Source organism: Arachis ipaensis, chromosome B8 (genome assembly GCF_059453495.1).
Source record: "Arachis ipaensis isolate K30076 ecotype BB chromosome B8, ASM5945349v1, whole genome shotgun sequence".
Classification (NCBI taxonomy): Eukaryota; Viridiplantae; Streptophyta; class Magnoliopsida; order Fabales; family Fabaceae; genus Arachis; species Arachis ipaensis.
In genome coordinates, this window is record NC_142443.1 from 6737153 (window position 1) to 6751526 (window position 14374).

The 14374-nt window shown below is 32.2% G+C and overlaps 3 protein-coding genes across 4 annotated transcripts; 2 read left to right on the plus strand and 1 right to left on the minus strand.

Moving 5' to 3' along the window:
* LOC107612101 (uncharacterized) lies at nucleotides 1-2576 on the minus strand. 2 transcript variants are annotated; one of them, XM_021108718.2, is made up of 2 exons: nucleotides 550-2576; nucleotides 1-462 (listed from the first exon to the last, which is right to left on the minus strand). In XM_021108718.2, exons 1-2 carry the CDS (start codon nucleotides 2507-2509, stop codon nucleotides 131-133), a joined length of 2292 nt encoding a protein of 763 aa, XP_020964377.1. In that variant the 5' UTR covers nucleotides 2510-2576; the 3' UTR covers nucleotides 1-130. The 2 variants fall into 2 exon arrangements, with proteins under 2 accessions (XP_020964377.1, XP_016169412.2); XM_016313926.3 differs by having other exon boundaries at nucleotides 1-2576.
* A 6733-nt stretch (nucleotides 2577-9309) lies between these two features.
* LOC148547088 (replication protein A 70 kDa DNA-binding subunit A-like) lies at nucleotides 9310-10633 on the plus strand. The gene is made up of 6 exons (XM_088495288.1): nucleotides 9310-9459; nucleotides 9574-9841; nucleotides 9928-10024; nucleotides 10123-10244; nucleotides 10334-10419; nucleotides 10514-10633. The coding sequence occupies exons 1-6, from the start codon at nucleotides 9310-9312 to the stop codon at nucleotides 10631-10633; spliced, it is 843 nt and encodes a 280-aa protein (XP_088351414.1).
* A 191-nt stretch (nucleotides 10634-10824) lies between these two features.
* On the plus strand, nucleotides 10825-12180 carry LOC110265635 (uncharacterized). Its single transcript, XM_088496151.1, has 5 exons — nucleotides 10825-10934; nucleotides 11049-11178; nucleotides 11274-11472; nucleotides 11597-11904; nucleotides 12010-12180. The coding sequence occupies exons 1-5, from the start codon at nucleotides 10825-10827 to the stop codon at nucleotides 12178-12180; spliced, it is 918 nt and encodes a 305-aa protein (XP_088352277.1).
* The last annotated feature ends 2194 nt before the right edge of the window (nucleotides 12181-14374 follow it).

Consider the following 14374-nt stretch of genomic DNA (forward strand, 5'->3'; position numbering starts at 1 on the left):
TGCTATATAACTATATTAGTATATTATTTCTCCAACAGATCTAAATACAGAGTATCACTCTTTATTAGGCTTTATATCACAGACATGTTAATAAAAAAGGAAAATAAAGTAACTAAGCTAATTCATTCTTCTATGATTGATTTACATGCACTCTGTTTTTGTTGTTTTTCCTTTTGACTTTCTTATTTGGTATACGGATACCTAAAAGCCTTGCAAGCCATTGTGGGTTTCCAGTGTAGAAAAAGGACCATCCTAAGAGCACTCCAACCACCACTCCACATGCATATCCCACTGCAACAGATTTCCAGCCAAATCCAAATTTTTCTTCATCCTCAAATGTCAAGGATGATGAGGAATGTCCATTGTCATCATTGGCACCACTGCATGATTTTGATAAAGGGAGTCCACACAACATTGCATTTCCCACATAGGAGTCATTTTGGAATGTGTTGAATTGGCCACCTGCAGGTATAGCTCCCTCTAATTGATTTTGTGAAACATTTAAAACCGACAGAAAATTCAAATTTGTTAAGGCCAAAGGAATCTCACCCTTCAGCTGATTCCATGAGAGGTCCAACCATTCCAAATTTCTCAAGTTACCCAAAGTTTGTGGAATGGTGCCAGTTATTCTATTATGTGAGAGATTGAGTCCTTTGAGGGAATCTAATTCTCCAATTACCTGTGGGATTTCACCCACAAGTAAGTTATTTGACAAGTCTACAGTTGTAAAAGTCATCAATATTTTCACTAGTTCCACTGACTGATCTTTCATGTTGACCACTATTGATGCAAAATATGATCGATAGCCGGAATAAGTGAAACTCATATATTGCAACCCATTATGAGTGTAACTGACATTCATCATTCCTTGAAAGTTCTTCAAGAATGATACTGGCAAGGACCCACTAAAATAGTTGTTGGAGACATCAAAAACTCTCAACTTTGGAAATGCATGTGCATCTCTAATGTTGGAGGAGTTACTGAAGGTACCATAAAATTTATTTGCTCGTAAAATGAGTACCTGTAGCTCTTGAAGCAATCCTAGCCAACTAGGAAATGTGTCCTCTATGCTATTTTCTCCAACGTCCAGAACTTGTAGTTTTGTGCAGTGGGCCAGGGATTTGGGTAATGCTCCCTCCAAGAAGTTGCCATTCAGTTTTATAGTATCTAAGACATTACCTTTAGGGAAGATTCTTGGTAAGGTTCCACAAAGGTTGTTCATATGCAAGTCCAAAACTGTGAGAGAGGGTAAGGTTGCCAAACATTGTGGAATTGTTCCTGTCAAGTTGTTGTGAGACAAGTTGAGAATTTTAAGAGAGCTTGCATTGAATGTTTCACAGTCATTAGGAATGCTTCCACTCAAGTTGTTATTAGATAAATCAAGGAAGATAAGATTAGCCAATCTGAAAAATTTATGGGGTATATTTCCCGTGAATTCATTAGAGCGCAGGTCTAGAAAACCAAGACTTGGATAAACCCCAAGTGCTTCTGTGATGTTTCCAGAGAAATGATTGCCGTCAAGCCTTATTGTAGTTAGTGTTAAACAATTTCTCAAGGAGTTTGGAAAAATCCCCGAAAAGCTGTTGTTATTGACTGCCAAAATAGATAGCATCATACCGCTGCACAAGTTAGGTGGCAGTACTCCTGAGAAGTTGTTGTTACCCATACGAAGCTCTTTGAGGTTTGAGAGCTTGGACAAGTTGGACGACAATGGTCCTTCCATCTCACAATATGAGAGGTTCAGGAATTGAAGCTTAACCAAATTGGTATACAATGATTCTGGTATTGTGCCATTAAAATAGTTGAAAGAGAGGTCTAGAAAAGTCAAGTTGTGGCACTTCATTATGAAACTTGGGAATTCGGGAGTGAATGAATTGAAAGACAAGTCAAGGTATGTTAAGGAAGGCATGCATGAATAATCAGACCAGTGAGGAGGAGATGCAAAGTAGTTTCCTCCAAAGTCAAGGTACCATACCTTTGGGAGACTTATGACCTGATGGGGAATAGCACCATTGAAACTGTTGTTGTTGAAGCTGAGATATTCGAGTTCCCTTAAATGTCCTATCTCATAAGGCACTGTCCCTGTAAAGTTGTTGCTTCCAAAGTCCAAGAAAATGAGTTTGGAGAGGCTGCCAATTTGAGGTGGTATTGACCCATAAAAGCTGTTATCATTGAGGTCAAGGTGAGTGAGATTTGGTAGGGAAGCAAAATCGAAGCCATGAAGGGTGCCACTGAGATCGAAACCAGAAAGGTATATCTCTGAGACAGTTGTGTTTGTTGTTTTGTCGCAAACAACGGCATCCCAAGTACTGCAAAGGTTGTGAATATTGGAGAGGGACCATGAATTGAGAAAAGGAGTGTATAGTAGGCTGTTTTTCCATTTCACAAGGACTTCAGCTTCTGTTGTTGGAGAAGCTGTGATTTTCCGTGAAAGCAAGAACATCAATACTAACATTATATGAAAGAGAACATGATTGAGAACACAATGTGTTCTTTCAAAAGTTGCCATGTCTCACCGAATGACTTTTATGGCCACTCTTTGTTTAAAGCTTTACTTTGAATGAGTTGTAATGCTGGTTAGCTTTGCTCCCTTATATTTACCATATAATCACCATTATTTATATTAAGATTAAGACTAAGACTAGTCTCGGTAAGCTTATTTCTTTTCTGAACATATTAAAATAGCTATATGGTGTGGACCATTTGATCCCCACACGCGGTTTGTTATGTCAGTAGTGGATCATAAATTCATAATATTAGAATGAGACTGGGTGATGTGTGCAGAGGTAAATTAATTATATTATATAGTATATTTTAATAAGTATTATATTATTTAAAAATTGATTAGATAATATGTAAATTAATATTATATGGCTAAAACAGTTGTTTTGGGCTCGAATATTCACTCGAATTAGAATCAATTACGAAATAAACTTTAACATCTAATAAATTTAAATATAAACCTAGTCAATTAATTTGGTTTTGTCTTTTTTATTCTTTTTTTTTTCTGTTTAGTTACCAAAAAATAAACTAATGTTAAATTTAAATTGTTTTATTTTACAAAAATTTTTAGAATATTTATTTGATAATTTGTATATAATTTTATATAATTATTCAATTTAAATATAATATAAATTAAATTATAATTTATTATTTTAAAAATTTAGATTCATTTATTATTTTTAAAAAATACATAATTTTTTTTATATTAGAGTTGTGTAAAATTATATCTTCATTTGTTGCTTTTATTTTTATGTTTGTTTCAATTGTCATATTTTGTCTTCTCATATGGTGTTCTTTAAGTTACAAATAATTTAAAAAAATTAAATAAATGAGAATGAAAAACATTAAAAATATAAATTAGTTTTATAATGATGATATATTTGAATATATCTAGAAAAGAGATGTATCAAATTTAAATTTTATTTGGGTTTAGAAAAATAAATGAGAATGAAAAATACCAAAAGTGTAAATACAAAATTATGAATAATTTTATAATAATGATATATTTGAATGTATTTAGTAAGAAAATATGGCAAATTTAAACTTACTTGAAAGAATTTTCGCTAATTGATATGAGAGATTAAGAAATAAAGATAGTAGTCTTATGTAACATGTAGAAATAAACCAAATAATGTACTAATAGAGTATTAATACGTTTAAATTGTAGAATTTTAATATTTAAAATTGAAAATTTTTATAATTATTATTATTATGACAGGAGTTAATATATATTATTTATTGTATTTAATTAGTACTTTATGTTTTAATTGAACAATAATTGATGAGAATTTTTTTTAAATATTTTACTAAAAATGGTTGATTGATTTTTTAGTTTTGTCAAGTAAGCAAAATTTTTTATGAGATTTGTTCACATTTTGGCCCAACAAATAAAAGTCAGGCCCAATAACACAAAAAAGACCCACCAATAAAGGTGGACTTCACTACAAATCCGACCTTTTTAAGGAATTCGGACACCAACACAGAAGTCTAGCCCTACTTACCTTAAACGAGTAACTGCCTTTTTATATATCTCTTACTATCTCTACCTTATCTAGAAGTTAGATTCTAACAAATTTTCAAGATAAAAGGAACGATTATCCATCAGAAAAGATAGAATTATTTCAACAAATGTGGTCATCAACTCTATTATAAATACACTGGAACTCCCAGAATTCACGTTCTAATCTACTAAAAATCTACTTAAAAAATCTTTACTAACTTAGATATCAGAGTTTCTTGCAAGTTGAACTCGGACAGGCAGCATTTCAACACCAAAAAGATTGAACGCCACCATATTCAAGAATCTCGACCACATATTCAAACCCAAACCAATATTTTAAGTAACCCTCAAAAACAGTATCGTTAGAAAAAAAATATAACTTAAACATAATATAAAAAAATTTAGATATTAACTTTTATACAATAAAAATAATATTCTTATTTTTTTAATTAAGAGAGGATCGGCAAGTCTTAAATTACAGTAGTTATTTACTTGACTTGGTCGTTTTATTTCGTGTTAGTCAAGTAGCACTTTATATTTTTATCATGACCATATTTATTTACTTCTAGTGGATTGATTAGCGCCTCAATCCACATTTTTGCAAGAGGTAGTTAAATGAGAAATGAGTGTGACAGGTTTATTATATATGTGGAACTCAAATTTATCTTCAATTTGTTTTAGAGATATCAAGAAGTGGTCACAAGATTGAAAACTGAATACTAATTATAATTAGTAATTATTAATAAATAATAATAAGTATAGATTAATTTGTAAAATGGTATCGGACTCTTATGAAGCAAGAAATCAGTGAGGGGCTAATGCAGAAGCTCACTGTTAATACAAAGAGAATGAAGAGCGAAGAGAATGAGGGAGATTGAGAGAATCTTGGGGCTTATTTTTATTGAGACGTGTAATTTACTCTCCAACTGAATATATCTATTAAACAATAGATAGTCGTGGTTTTATCTTCGAATTGGAGACTTCTCTGTATTTCACGTCGGTTCCAGTCCCAGGTGGAACTTCTCCTCCACGGTGGCTTCTCCTCCAGCGTGGCTTCTGATCTTAATGTCTGCATGTGCTCTTCTGTCACTCCGCCGTCACCCATCCCTTTCATCTCCTCGCTCACGCAACCTATGAATCGCTCACGCAACCTGTGTTCTTCATGTTTTTGTTTGAATAGGTAATGATTAGTTGGAACCCTAGGAGCTTTGCTTTTTTCTCCTTACTTTCTTGTTCTCTGCCCTACCAAACTCTGTGTACGAGTCTTTCTTGGGAGTTTGCTTCGTCGCCGTTTATCCAGGTTAGCTTTTTTCCAGTGGAGGCTCAAATCCAGGATCTCCGATCAATCAATCAGGTGCATCCAAACCTATTTTGCTCTTCATCGTTTTTCTTTTCCTTCATTGTGTACATCCTTGTGATCAATCTTGGTTATTGTTCCAGGGTTAACTCAGATTTAATTGTCTAGGGTTTGTGAAATTCTTAATTGTGCAAATTGCAATCATTTTTTTGTATCTGTTCCATGGTTAAGCGAGATTCTATTGTCTAGGGTTTGTGAAATTTCTAATTGTGCAAATTGTGATCATGTTTGGTATCTGTTTGATGGTTAAGGGAGATTTTATTGTCTAGGGTTTGTGAAATTCCTAATTTTTACAGATTGTGATCATTTTTGGTATCTGTTCCACAGTTATCCCAGATCTTATTGTATATGGTTTGTGTCATTTGTAATTTGAAAATTGTCTATGTGATTTGGCTTGTTTGTGGGTTCATGTTCTTCGTTAGATTCTTTCCAAGTTGCTGTTAATTTTGAATATGGTCTATGAATCTGTTTCATCTTCTTGATTTCGTTATTTAGAATTTGATGTGATTATCATTTCTCCTTTTGCTATCTCTTGAATTGTTTGTTGCATGTGGTTTGTCTATTTCATCAATTTTTGGAATTTTATAATCATTATAAATATTGTCTTGTTACTTACCTTTTCTTATATTTATGGATGATGGGTTTGTTTTTGTGAATGATTGTCTAGGTATGGAATTTCTACCTAATCTACTTTCTCCATGATGATGTGATTGACAGGGTTCTTTCAGAAAATACAGAGTATAGACCCAGCTTCTCCTATTCAACTTTTGGATTCCCAATTTCATTCTCTCCTATTCAATTTTTGCATTCCGATTTCCATTTTGATTCACTAATCCCTTTGGATTGTTTGGGCTGAATCTAGCAATTTCTAATTTTATTCTGCATTCAGAATCAAAATTTATAGACCTAGCTTCTCCTATTCAACTTTTGGATTCCTAATTTGATGTTACTAGGGAATTCTCTTCTAGGTAGTCTATTTGATGAGTGGTGATATGATTGATATGAATTGATTGATAGCTTCTTTGTGATTTATTTGCATTTTGATGAAATCTTTTGTTAGTCAACTCACTTGCGTTTGAATTCTTTATTGGTTATGCAAAGAGTGCTCTATATTTCGGCTGTTGCATAGAAGTAGAGCTGATTGTCATGAATTTTTGTGCTTCTTTGATAAAGGAATATGCTTTTGCCACTCCCATTTAAATTTTGTACTCCCAATTCCATTCTCTACTGTTCAAGTCTTGCATTCCCATTTCAATTCTGATTCAATAATCCCATTGATGGATCTTTCCTCTTTTTTTTTTACGCTATGTCCATCAAATCCATTAAGTTTACCTAAAATGAATTGCTGGTTGCATGTGGGTTGTGAGAATCATTATCAAGGAATTGGTTTTGTAGCTAATGTATTCTATCGGTGGTTATATGATTGACAGATTTTTATTGATGTTTCTGTATACTTTTTTTCCCATTCATTTGCTGTTTCCAATGTATGCCTACCTAAGACACTTACCAACTCTCATTGCCATGAGTACAATGATTGTTTGGGGTAGTTGATGACTGCCTTCGCTATGGTGTAATGACATGTAGGTGCAATATAGCAGGTATGGTGTGATATCTCATTTTTTGGTCCCTATTTCTTGATTTCTTGAAAGTTTCACTTGTTTTTGCTGTTTTTGTGTTAGTTCAGGTTTTGCCCCTCTCATTAGTTGTCTCTATGGCATTGAATGGAGATGGATATGGACTCATATTTTGTTTTTTCTGCATTTTCATATTCAATTTGAATTCAAAAAGGTGATCCTCTTTCATACAAGTAGAGCTAACTGTGATGCATTTGTGTGCTTCATTTAATTATATCCAAAGTAGACCCATTAAATCCTATATATCAACTGATGAATCTAGTTTTAATCTTTTACTTTGTATATATTCAACAAATCCATTTAGTTTTTATACTTTTTTTGTATTCAGAATCATGTTCTGTTATTTATGTTTGATTTCAAATTTTATGAAGCACTCTCATAATTACATTGAGAGTAGACCCATTGAATGCAATATTAAAATTTCATGAATCTTTTTTTATTTTTTTATTTTCTGTATATTCAACAAATCCATCAAGTTTAGATCAAGTGAATTGGTGGTTGGATGTGGGTTGTGTGAATCATGACGAAGGAATGGGTTTTGTACCTAATCTATTCTATTGGTAGTGATGTGATTGACAGAAATTGATGTATAGCTTGCTGGTTGTTTATTTATATGTTTTGATGTTTTGAATTTAGGTCAATTTTATTCTATTTTTTTATTCTTTATATAAAAGTACTTTTTGTCTAACTAGGAATTCCCTCCTCCAAAAACATATACCTTCACTATGTTATCTTCCGTTGAAGATATCTTCTGCACCGTTAATGATGTTCTGCCATACATTCTTCACTGAAAATGTGGGTATCCCTATCAAGGTATGGGATTTCTATCTATTTAGTCAGTGGTGATGTGATTGATAGGAAGGAAGTGGCTTTCTCACAATCAGATGGCATCACTCCACTGTTTGTGTTACTAGGGAATTCTCTTCTAGGTAGTCTATTTGATGAGTGGTGATGTGATTGATAGGAATTGATTGATAGCTTCTTGATGATTTATTTGCATTTTGATTTGTAATTTGATGAAAGCTTTTGTTAGTCAACTCACTTGCATTTGAATTCTTTATTGGTTATGCAAAGTGTGCTCTATATTTTGCCTGTTGCATAGAAGTAGAGCTGATTGTCATGAATTTTTGTGCTTCTTTGGTAAAGGAATATGCTTTTGCCACTCCCATTCAAGTTTTTCCCTCCCAATTCCATTCTCTCTTGTTCAAGTCTTGCATTCCCATTTCAATTCTGATTCAATAATCCCATTGATGAATATTTCTTTTTTTTTTTTAAGTTATGTCCATCAAATCCATTAAGTTTACCTAAAATGAATTACTGGTTGCATGTGGGTTGTGAGAATCATTATCAAGGAATTGGTTTTGTAGCTAATGTATTCTATCGGTGGTTATGTGATTGACAGAAATTGATGTATAGCCTGCTGGTCATTTATTTATTTTTTAAGTTCAAGTGAATTGCATTACATTTTTTGTTCTTTGTGTAAAAATTAATTTATATATCAGTTGTTGGATGGACATACAGCTCTTTGGCCTGAACTTAAGAGGTTTATTGAGAAAAGAATGGCCTTGTGCGAGTAAAATGGCTTCATGGTATTGTTTATCTAACTAGCACATCTCTTTATCAAAAGAAAAATCTATCCAGCAGCTGCTCTTCCCATGAAAATGTCTTCTGCATACATAATATGGTTGTGCTATATATTCTTCATTGAAAATTTGGCAATCATTATCAAGGTATGAGGTTTCAATCTCACCCATTTCCTGAATGTTGATGTGATTGACAGATTTTTATTGATGTTTCTGTATACTTTTTTCCCATTCATTTGCTGTTTCCAATGTATCCCTACCTAAGACATTTACCAACTCTCATTGCCATGAGTACAATGATTGTTTGGGGTAGTTGATGACTGCCTTCCCTATGGTGTAATGACATGTAGGTGCACTGTAGTAGGTATAGTGTGATATCTCATTTTTTGGTCCCTATTTCTTGATTTTTTGAAAGTTTCACTTGTTTTTGCTGTTTTTGTGTTGGTTCAGGTTTTGTCCCTCTCATTAGTTGTCTCTATGGGATTGAATGGAGATGCATATGGACTCATATTTTGTTTTTCCTCCATTTCCATATTCAATTTGAATTCAAAAAGGTGAGCCTAAAGTCCTTGATTTTTTCTATAAAAGGATGGTTGTGGTCCACATTCAATGCACAAACATTCTGCTGTGTTTTATTTCCTCCTAAGCTCTATCTACATCAAAACTTTTCTGTTTACATTTGATCTATTTCATCAACTCTATTTACCTTCTTTGTTTCTTTTTTTTTCTGCAATGCCTCCTCCATTTGATATGATTTCTAAGATGCATCCTCCTAGAGAGGCTTGGAGGCTAAAAGTTAGGGTTCTAAGGCTTTGGGTTGTCCCCTCTTTTGGGAATCATGATGTTCCTAACTCAATGGAGATGATTCTCCTTGATGAGCATGTTAGCCCCTATTAGTTTCTCTTTTAAATATGGTGTTACTTGTTATTTTTTAAGTTTTTAATTTTAAATGATGTGTTTCACTAATCTGATGTTGTTCTTTTGTTGGATTTTCAGTGTGGAAAAATTCAAGCTACAGTTAAGAAACCACTCCTTAATAGGTTTAGGGATCATATAGTTGAAGGTCAAGTTTATAGAATGGCATACTTTACTGTTGTGTCAAATCATGGTAGTTATAGAGCAACTTCTCATAAATTCAAATTGGTTTTCCTTCACCGAATCATTGTTGTAGCTGTTGATGAAGATGTTATCCCTAAGACTTGTTTCAACATGTTTCCTTTTTCTGAGCTGTTGAACATGACCAAAGATTATGATTTTTTAGTTGGTGTGTCTATCTTCTTGGTTTGCTGTTATTCAAGTTTTTTTAACAAATGCTTTCAATATTTAATAGGTTGTGTTTATTTGAAATAGATGTCATTGGACTTTTAACTTCAGTGGGAGAAGAGAAAGAATATGCAAAAGAGGAGAAAATTGTGAAAATGATTGTGCTTGAATTAACTTCAAAAGAGTATGTTGATTGAGTCATTTCTGCTGGTTTCTCTTTATGTTTTAATCATCTTTTTTTCTTGTTTTCTGTTTGATCCTTTGTCATGTTTTGAGTTTCAGTCTTACAGTGAGATGTGCATTGTTTGGGGACTATGTTAATCAAGTAAATTATTTCCTTGCTTCTGGCTATGTGGAGCAGCCTGTTGTAGTGATTCAACTTGCTAAAGTCAAGTTCTTTAGGGGTAAATTGTTTGTTTTCTGTACATCTCATTGCTACTCTAGGTGTTGTCTCCAATAAACTTTGCTATACTATTTCTGTGTTGCTATGTAGGTCAAGTAGGCCTTCAAAATGTGATGTATGCCACACAAATATTATTTAATCCTGATCTTTCTGAAGTTGTGGAATTCAGGCAGAGGTTAGGATATTTTATTTTGTTGATTTTTATTGTATTCTTTATTTACAACCAATCTGGAATAACAAATACAAGTATTTGCATAATTTTTTTTAGGTATGGTTGAGCAAGGTGTCAATGGTACCCAACCACTGTTTATTGCAAATGAGGGTAAAGTTGTCTCCTTGGAAGATGATTTTATGCGTTTAACTAGAAAATGCACTATTGAAGAGCTTTAAGATAACAATGAGGTTGTTTTCTTTTGAGTTAGTTGTGTTTATATTTATTTTATACACAAATGAACTGAAAAGGAAAATCAAAGAACAATTTCTAGATCTATTTTTTTTCATATTGTTAACAAATTTTGAAATGCCGATTGGATAGGAGGGTTCTTTTATCATTTTTGGTACAATCCAAGGTATTGTTGAGGATGGAGGTTGGTGGTATTCTGCTTGTGTGTGTGGAAAGGGTATCTATCCTCAAAAATGGTACATATTACTGTGATTTTTGTTTGAAGCACATAACTAATGTGACTCCAAGGTCAGAAATTTTGTTCAAAATGTCTTTTCATTTTGTCTTGTGGATTGTTTATAAAAATAATGTTTCTTGGTATTATTTATTCCGAATCATTGTGTTCCTTTTTTTTCTCTGCAGATTTAAAATTAAAGTAACAGTTGAAGATCATAGTGGGGAGGATATTTTCCTTCTCTTTGATTGTGAGGCATCTTATTTGCTTAAGAAATCATGTGCTGACTTGTTTACCGAGGTTCAAAGAGATGCAAGTGTATATTCTTAGTTTTCTTTTGTGTATTGTTCACTTAAGGGATGTGATATGTGTTATTTAAACTCTGTATTTCTTATGTATTATTTTCAAAATAGCTTGTATGTGGGGATACTTATCCTCCTATATTCCAAGAGCTCATTGGAAAGAAGTTACTGCTGAAGGTTGATACCAAAGGTGTGCCACATGATACATTTTATGGCACTTTCCGAGTTAGGAGAATATGTGATGATCCCACCATTATTGCCATGTTTGAGCTTCCCGATTATAATGGTGATGATGAGTCTACTCCAAAAAATATTAGATATACATATAATTATTTTTACATTGTGTAAATTCATGTTTTGTTCCTTTTTTTATTGTGTTGTGGTGAATTTTTCTTACCGTTTTATGTATTTTTAAACTCTTGTGGCATATGAATAGGAGCCTGATTTACACAAATCTGTTCCCTGTGGAGAAGGAGATATTGGTATTAAGAAGGAGTCATCAAAGACTTTTATCAAAAGTGAGAAAGTTGCTAGTGAGTCTTCTGGGATTTTATCTAAAACCCCATTTTTTATAGATTTTTTGGCTGGAAAACAGCCTGCTATTTCCGAAGGGACTGAGTTTGCTTCCTTAATTAATGGTGAACATGGAAATGATGAGAAAACACCCAGCAATGATACTGTTAGTGATGATCTTTCTGCTGAACTGGATATATTGCTTAGCTCACCAGAAAAAGAAACTCAGGTGCTATTATATAATATTTTTTCCCTCTTTCCTATGTGTTTTTTCTAAATGGATTTTGCATTTCTTGAGTGACTTTCATAGCTTTTGTTAATTTCTTTGTGATAGGAGGTGTTGTCCCACGTTATTGATGCACCTTCCCAATATGGAGAGAAGCTTATTCATGAAAATCATGTTGTCTCCTCCAAGGGCAAGAGAAATCTGAATCCCCAATTTCAAGAGGCTGCTGCTGATGCAGATGGGCGTGGGTTCAAGATTGCCAAGGTTAATAGAGTTTGATTTAAGGTGTGGGATTGAGCTGCTGTGTCTAGGTGTAGGAACTTTATATAGTATGTCTACAAGTGTTTAGGAAGGCTTATGATTCCAAATACATCGAAATGTAATCATGCTGGCTGGATGGTATTTTGATTTGACCTTTTTAGATTGTGTCCAACAAATAGGATTGTCAGATATAGGAATTTTCCTTTTGTGTTGGCTCGGGTCATCTGCAAACTAGGTCTATTCTCAACTCCTTCTTTTGTAATAGTGACTTTGCTAGGGATTGGACACATTTTCAATGTTGTACCCTCTTTAGGTTTCATACTAGCATATGTAGTCAGATGTTGGGATCCTCCTTATCATAGGAGAGATAGCCATATATAATTGTGTATATCACTATCAGTATTTTAATGAAATGCGGCAGTTCTTATTTTTATTTCTTTATTGTTGTACAACTTTATCTTTTCATGTCAATTAGTTATTGGTGTTGATTATAATACTTTATTTTTTTTATGTTCTGCGTTATCAAAGGTGTGCATGGTTATATAAGTTCTTTGTTGGTGTGTTTCACAAGTTCTCTTTGCAGCCACCCCCCTTTTTTTTTACCTCTTGCTTATAGGAACTTAACAATGTGGATGTCTTTTGGGCAATGAATTAGGGGTAGTTCTTGCGATTTATGTTTCAACCTCTTGTTTTCTTTAGTACGAGTAACAAAGATGTCTCATAATTCTGTTCATGCTAGAGAATATAGGCGAAATTCTTTGAAAAGAAAGCGAACACAAAGTCACCATCGAAATGCAAAAGGTCAGTACTGAATTGACCTTCGTGATATTTTTAGTGTTTTATGTTCCATTTTTCAGTGATTTGATATCTATGGGAGTCTTTTGTAATTTATTTTTGTTTTTTAATGTTTTAGAGGTCCTCGATTCCTCGATGCCTGCTCTCTCTTTGAATGATTATATGGGTAATTTTTTTTGCTCTACCTATATTTTTTTAGTTAATCTTTATGTTTCTAAAAATTTATCTGTTTATTTTATATGTTTCCAATGTTTCTGTTTATTTTTATTTTTTAGAAAATTTAGTTGAGGTGTCTCAGAATGTTAATCAGAGTTCAAATTTTATCTTGTCAGGTATAATAATATCTTTAAATGTTTTATCCTTGTTCAATTTTATTTTTGTTAAATTATATTTTAAGTTCTTTGAATTTATATCTAATAATAGATTGGTTTGTTGATTTATTATTGTTTTTTTACACTGTTATAAAATTCTTTATGGAATCATTTAGATCAGTATATAGGTTTAATTTATATTGTTGTTTCAAACATATACAAGTACTAGAGGTTAATAAATTGTTTAATTAGTGTTTATTCTTGTCTTGGACAATATGAAAAGTTTTTTCGTTATGTGATTGGATTCACGTAATTAGTTAATTAATTAACTTTTCTAGCTAAATAATAGACAAGGGATATTTCTTGAAACTTTCTTAATTTGATGTCATAATCAATAGTTGTATATTAAAGAAAAGTTTAATTATTCTGTCGGTTCCTCTAATTTTTTTTTAATCTTCTATTAGTTCCATATAAATATTTTTTCTTTTAGTTCTGTCTGTGAATTTTTTTTTTTAGTTTTTTCAATTATGCCTCCCTTGATAATGATTCGGTCAATTGTATAATGAGATGTTTACAACAAAGAATATAGTGCATGGATTCAATTAAAAGAAAAAGGAAGCCTTTGTAGCTAATTAAGAAAAAAAATTGTGCAATGACTCAGTTAAAGTAAAAAAAAGATATACGCACTTGGTTAAAAATTTTACAGGATTCTATGGACCAATAGAGGCATTAAAGTCTAAAAAAATACAAAATGATTCTAATAGTGATTTAGCTTATTTAATTGCAACCTAGACAATTAGTATGAGTGATTAAAATAATAAAACAAAGTCTATTCTAACATTAAAAAAAATCAAACGGTTCTTGAATGTGCATTAAGCTTTATTTATATTTAGTTATTTAATAAATCAATGTTAATTCTGATTGGTTTTCATAGTTTATTACATTTTTAATGTTCAATTTGCACGTTGATTATTAAATAATTAATTGATTTCTTATTTCATCATTAATTTTTTTTTTATGTTTGGTTGTCAAATATATATTTACATAAATTTGTGTTATTTTAAATTAAAATGGATGATATAGACCAATTAGAAATATATGATCTT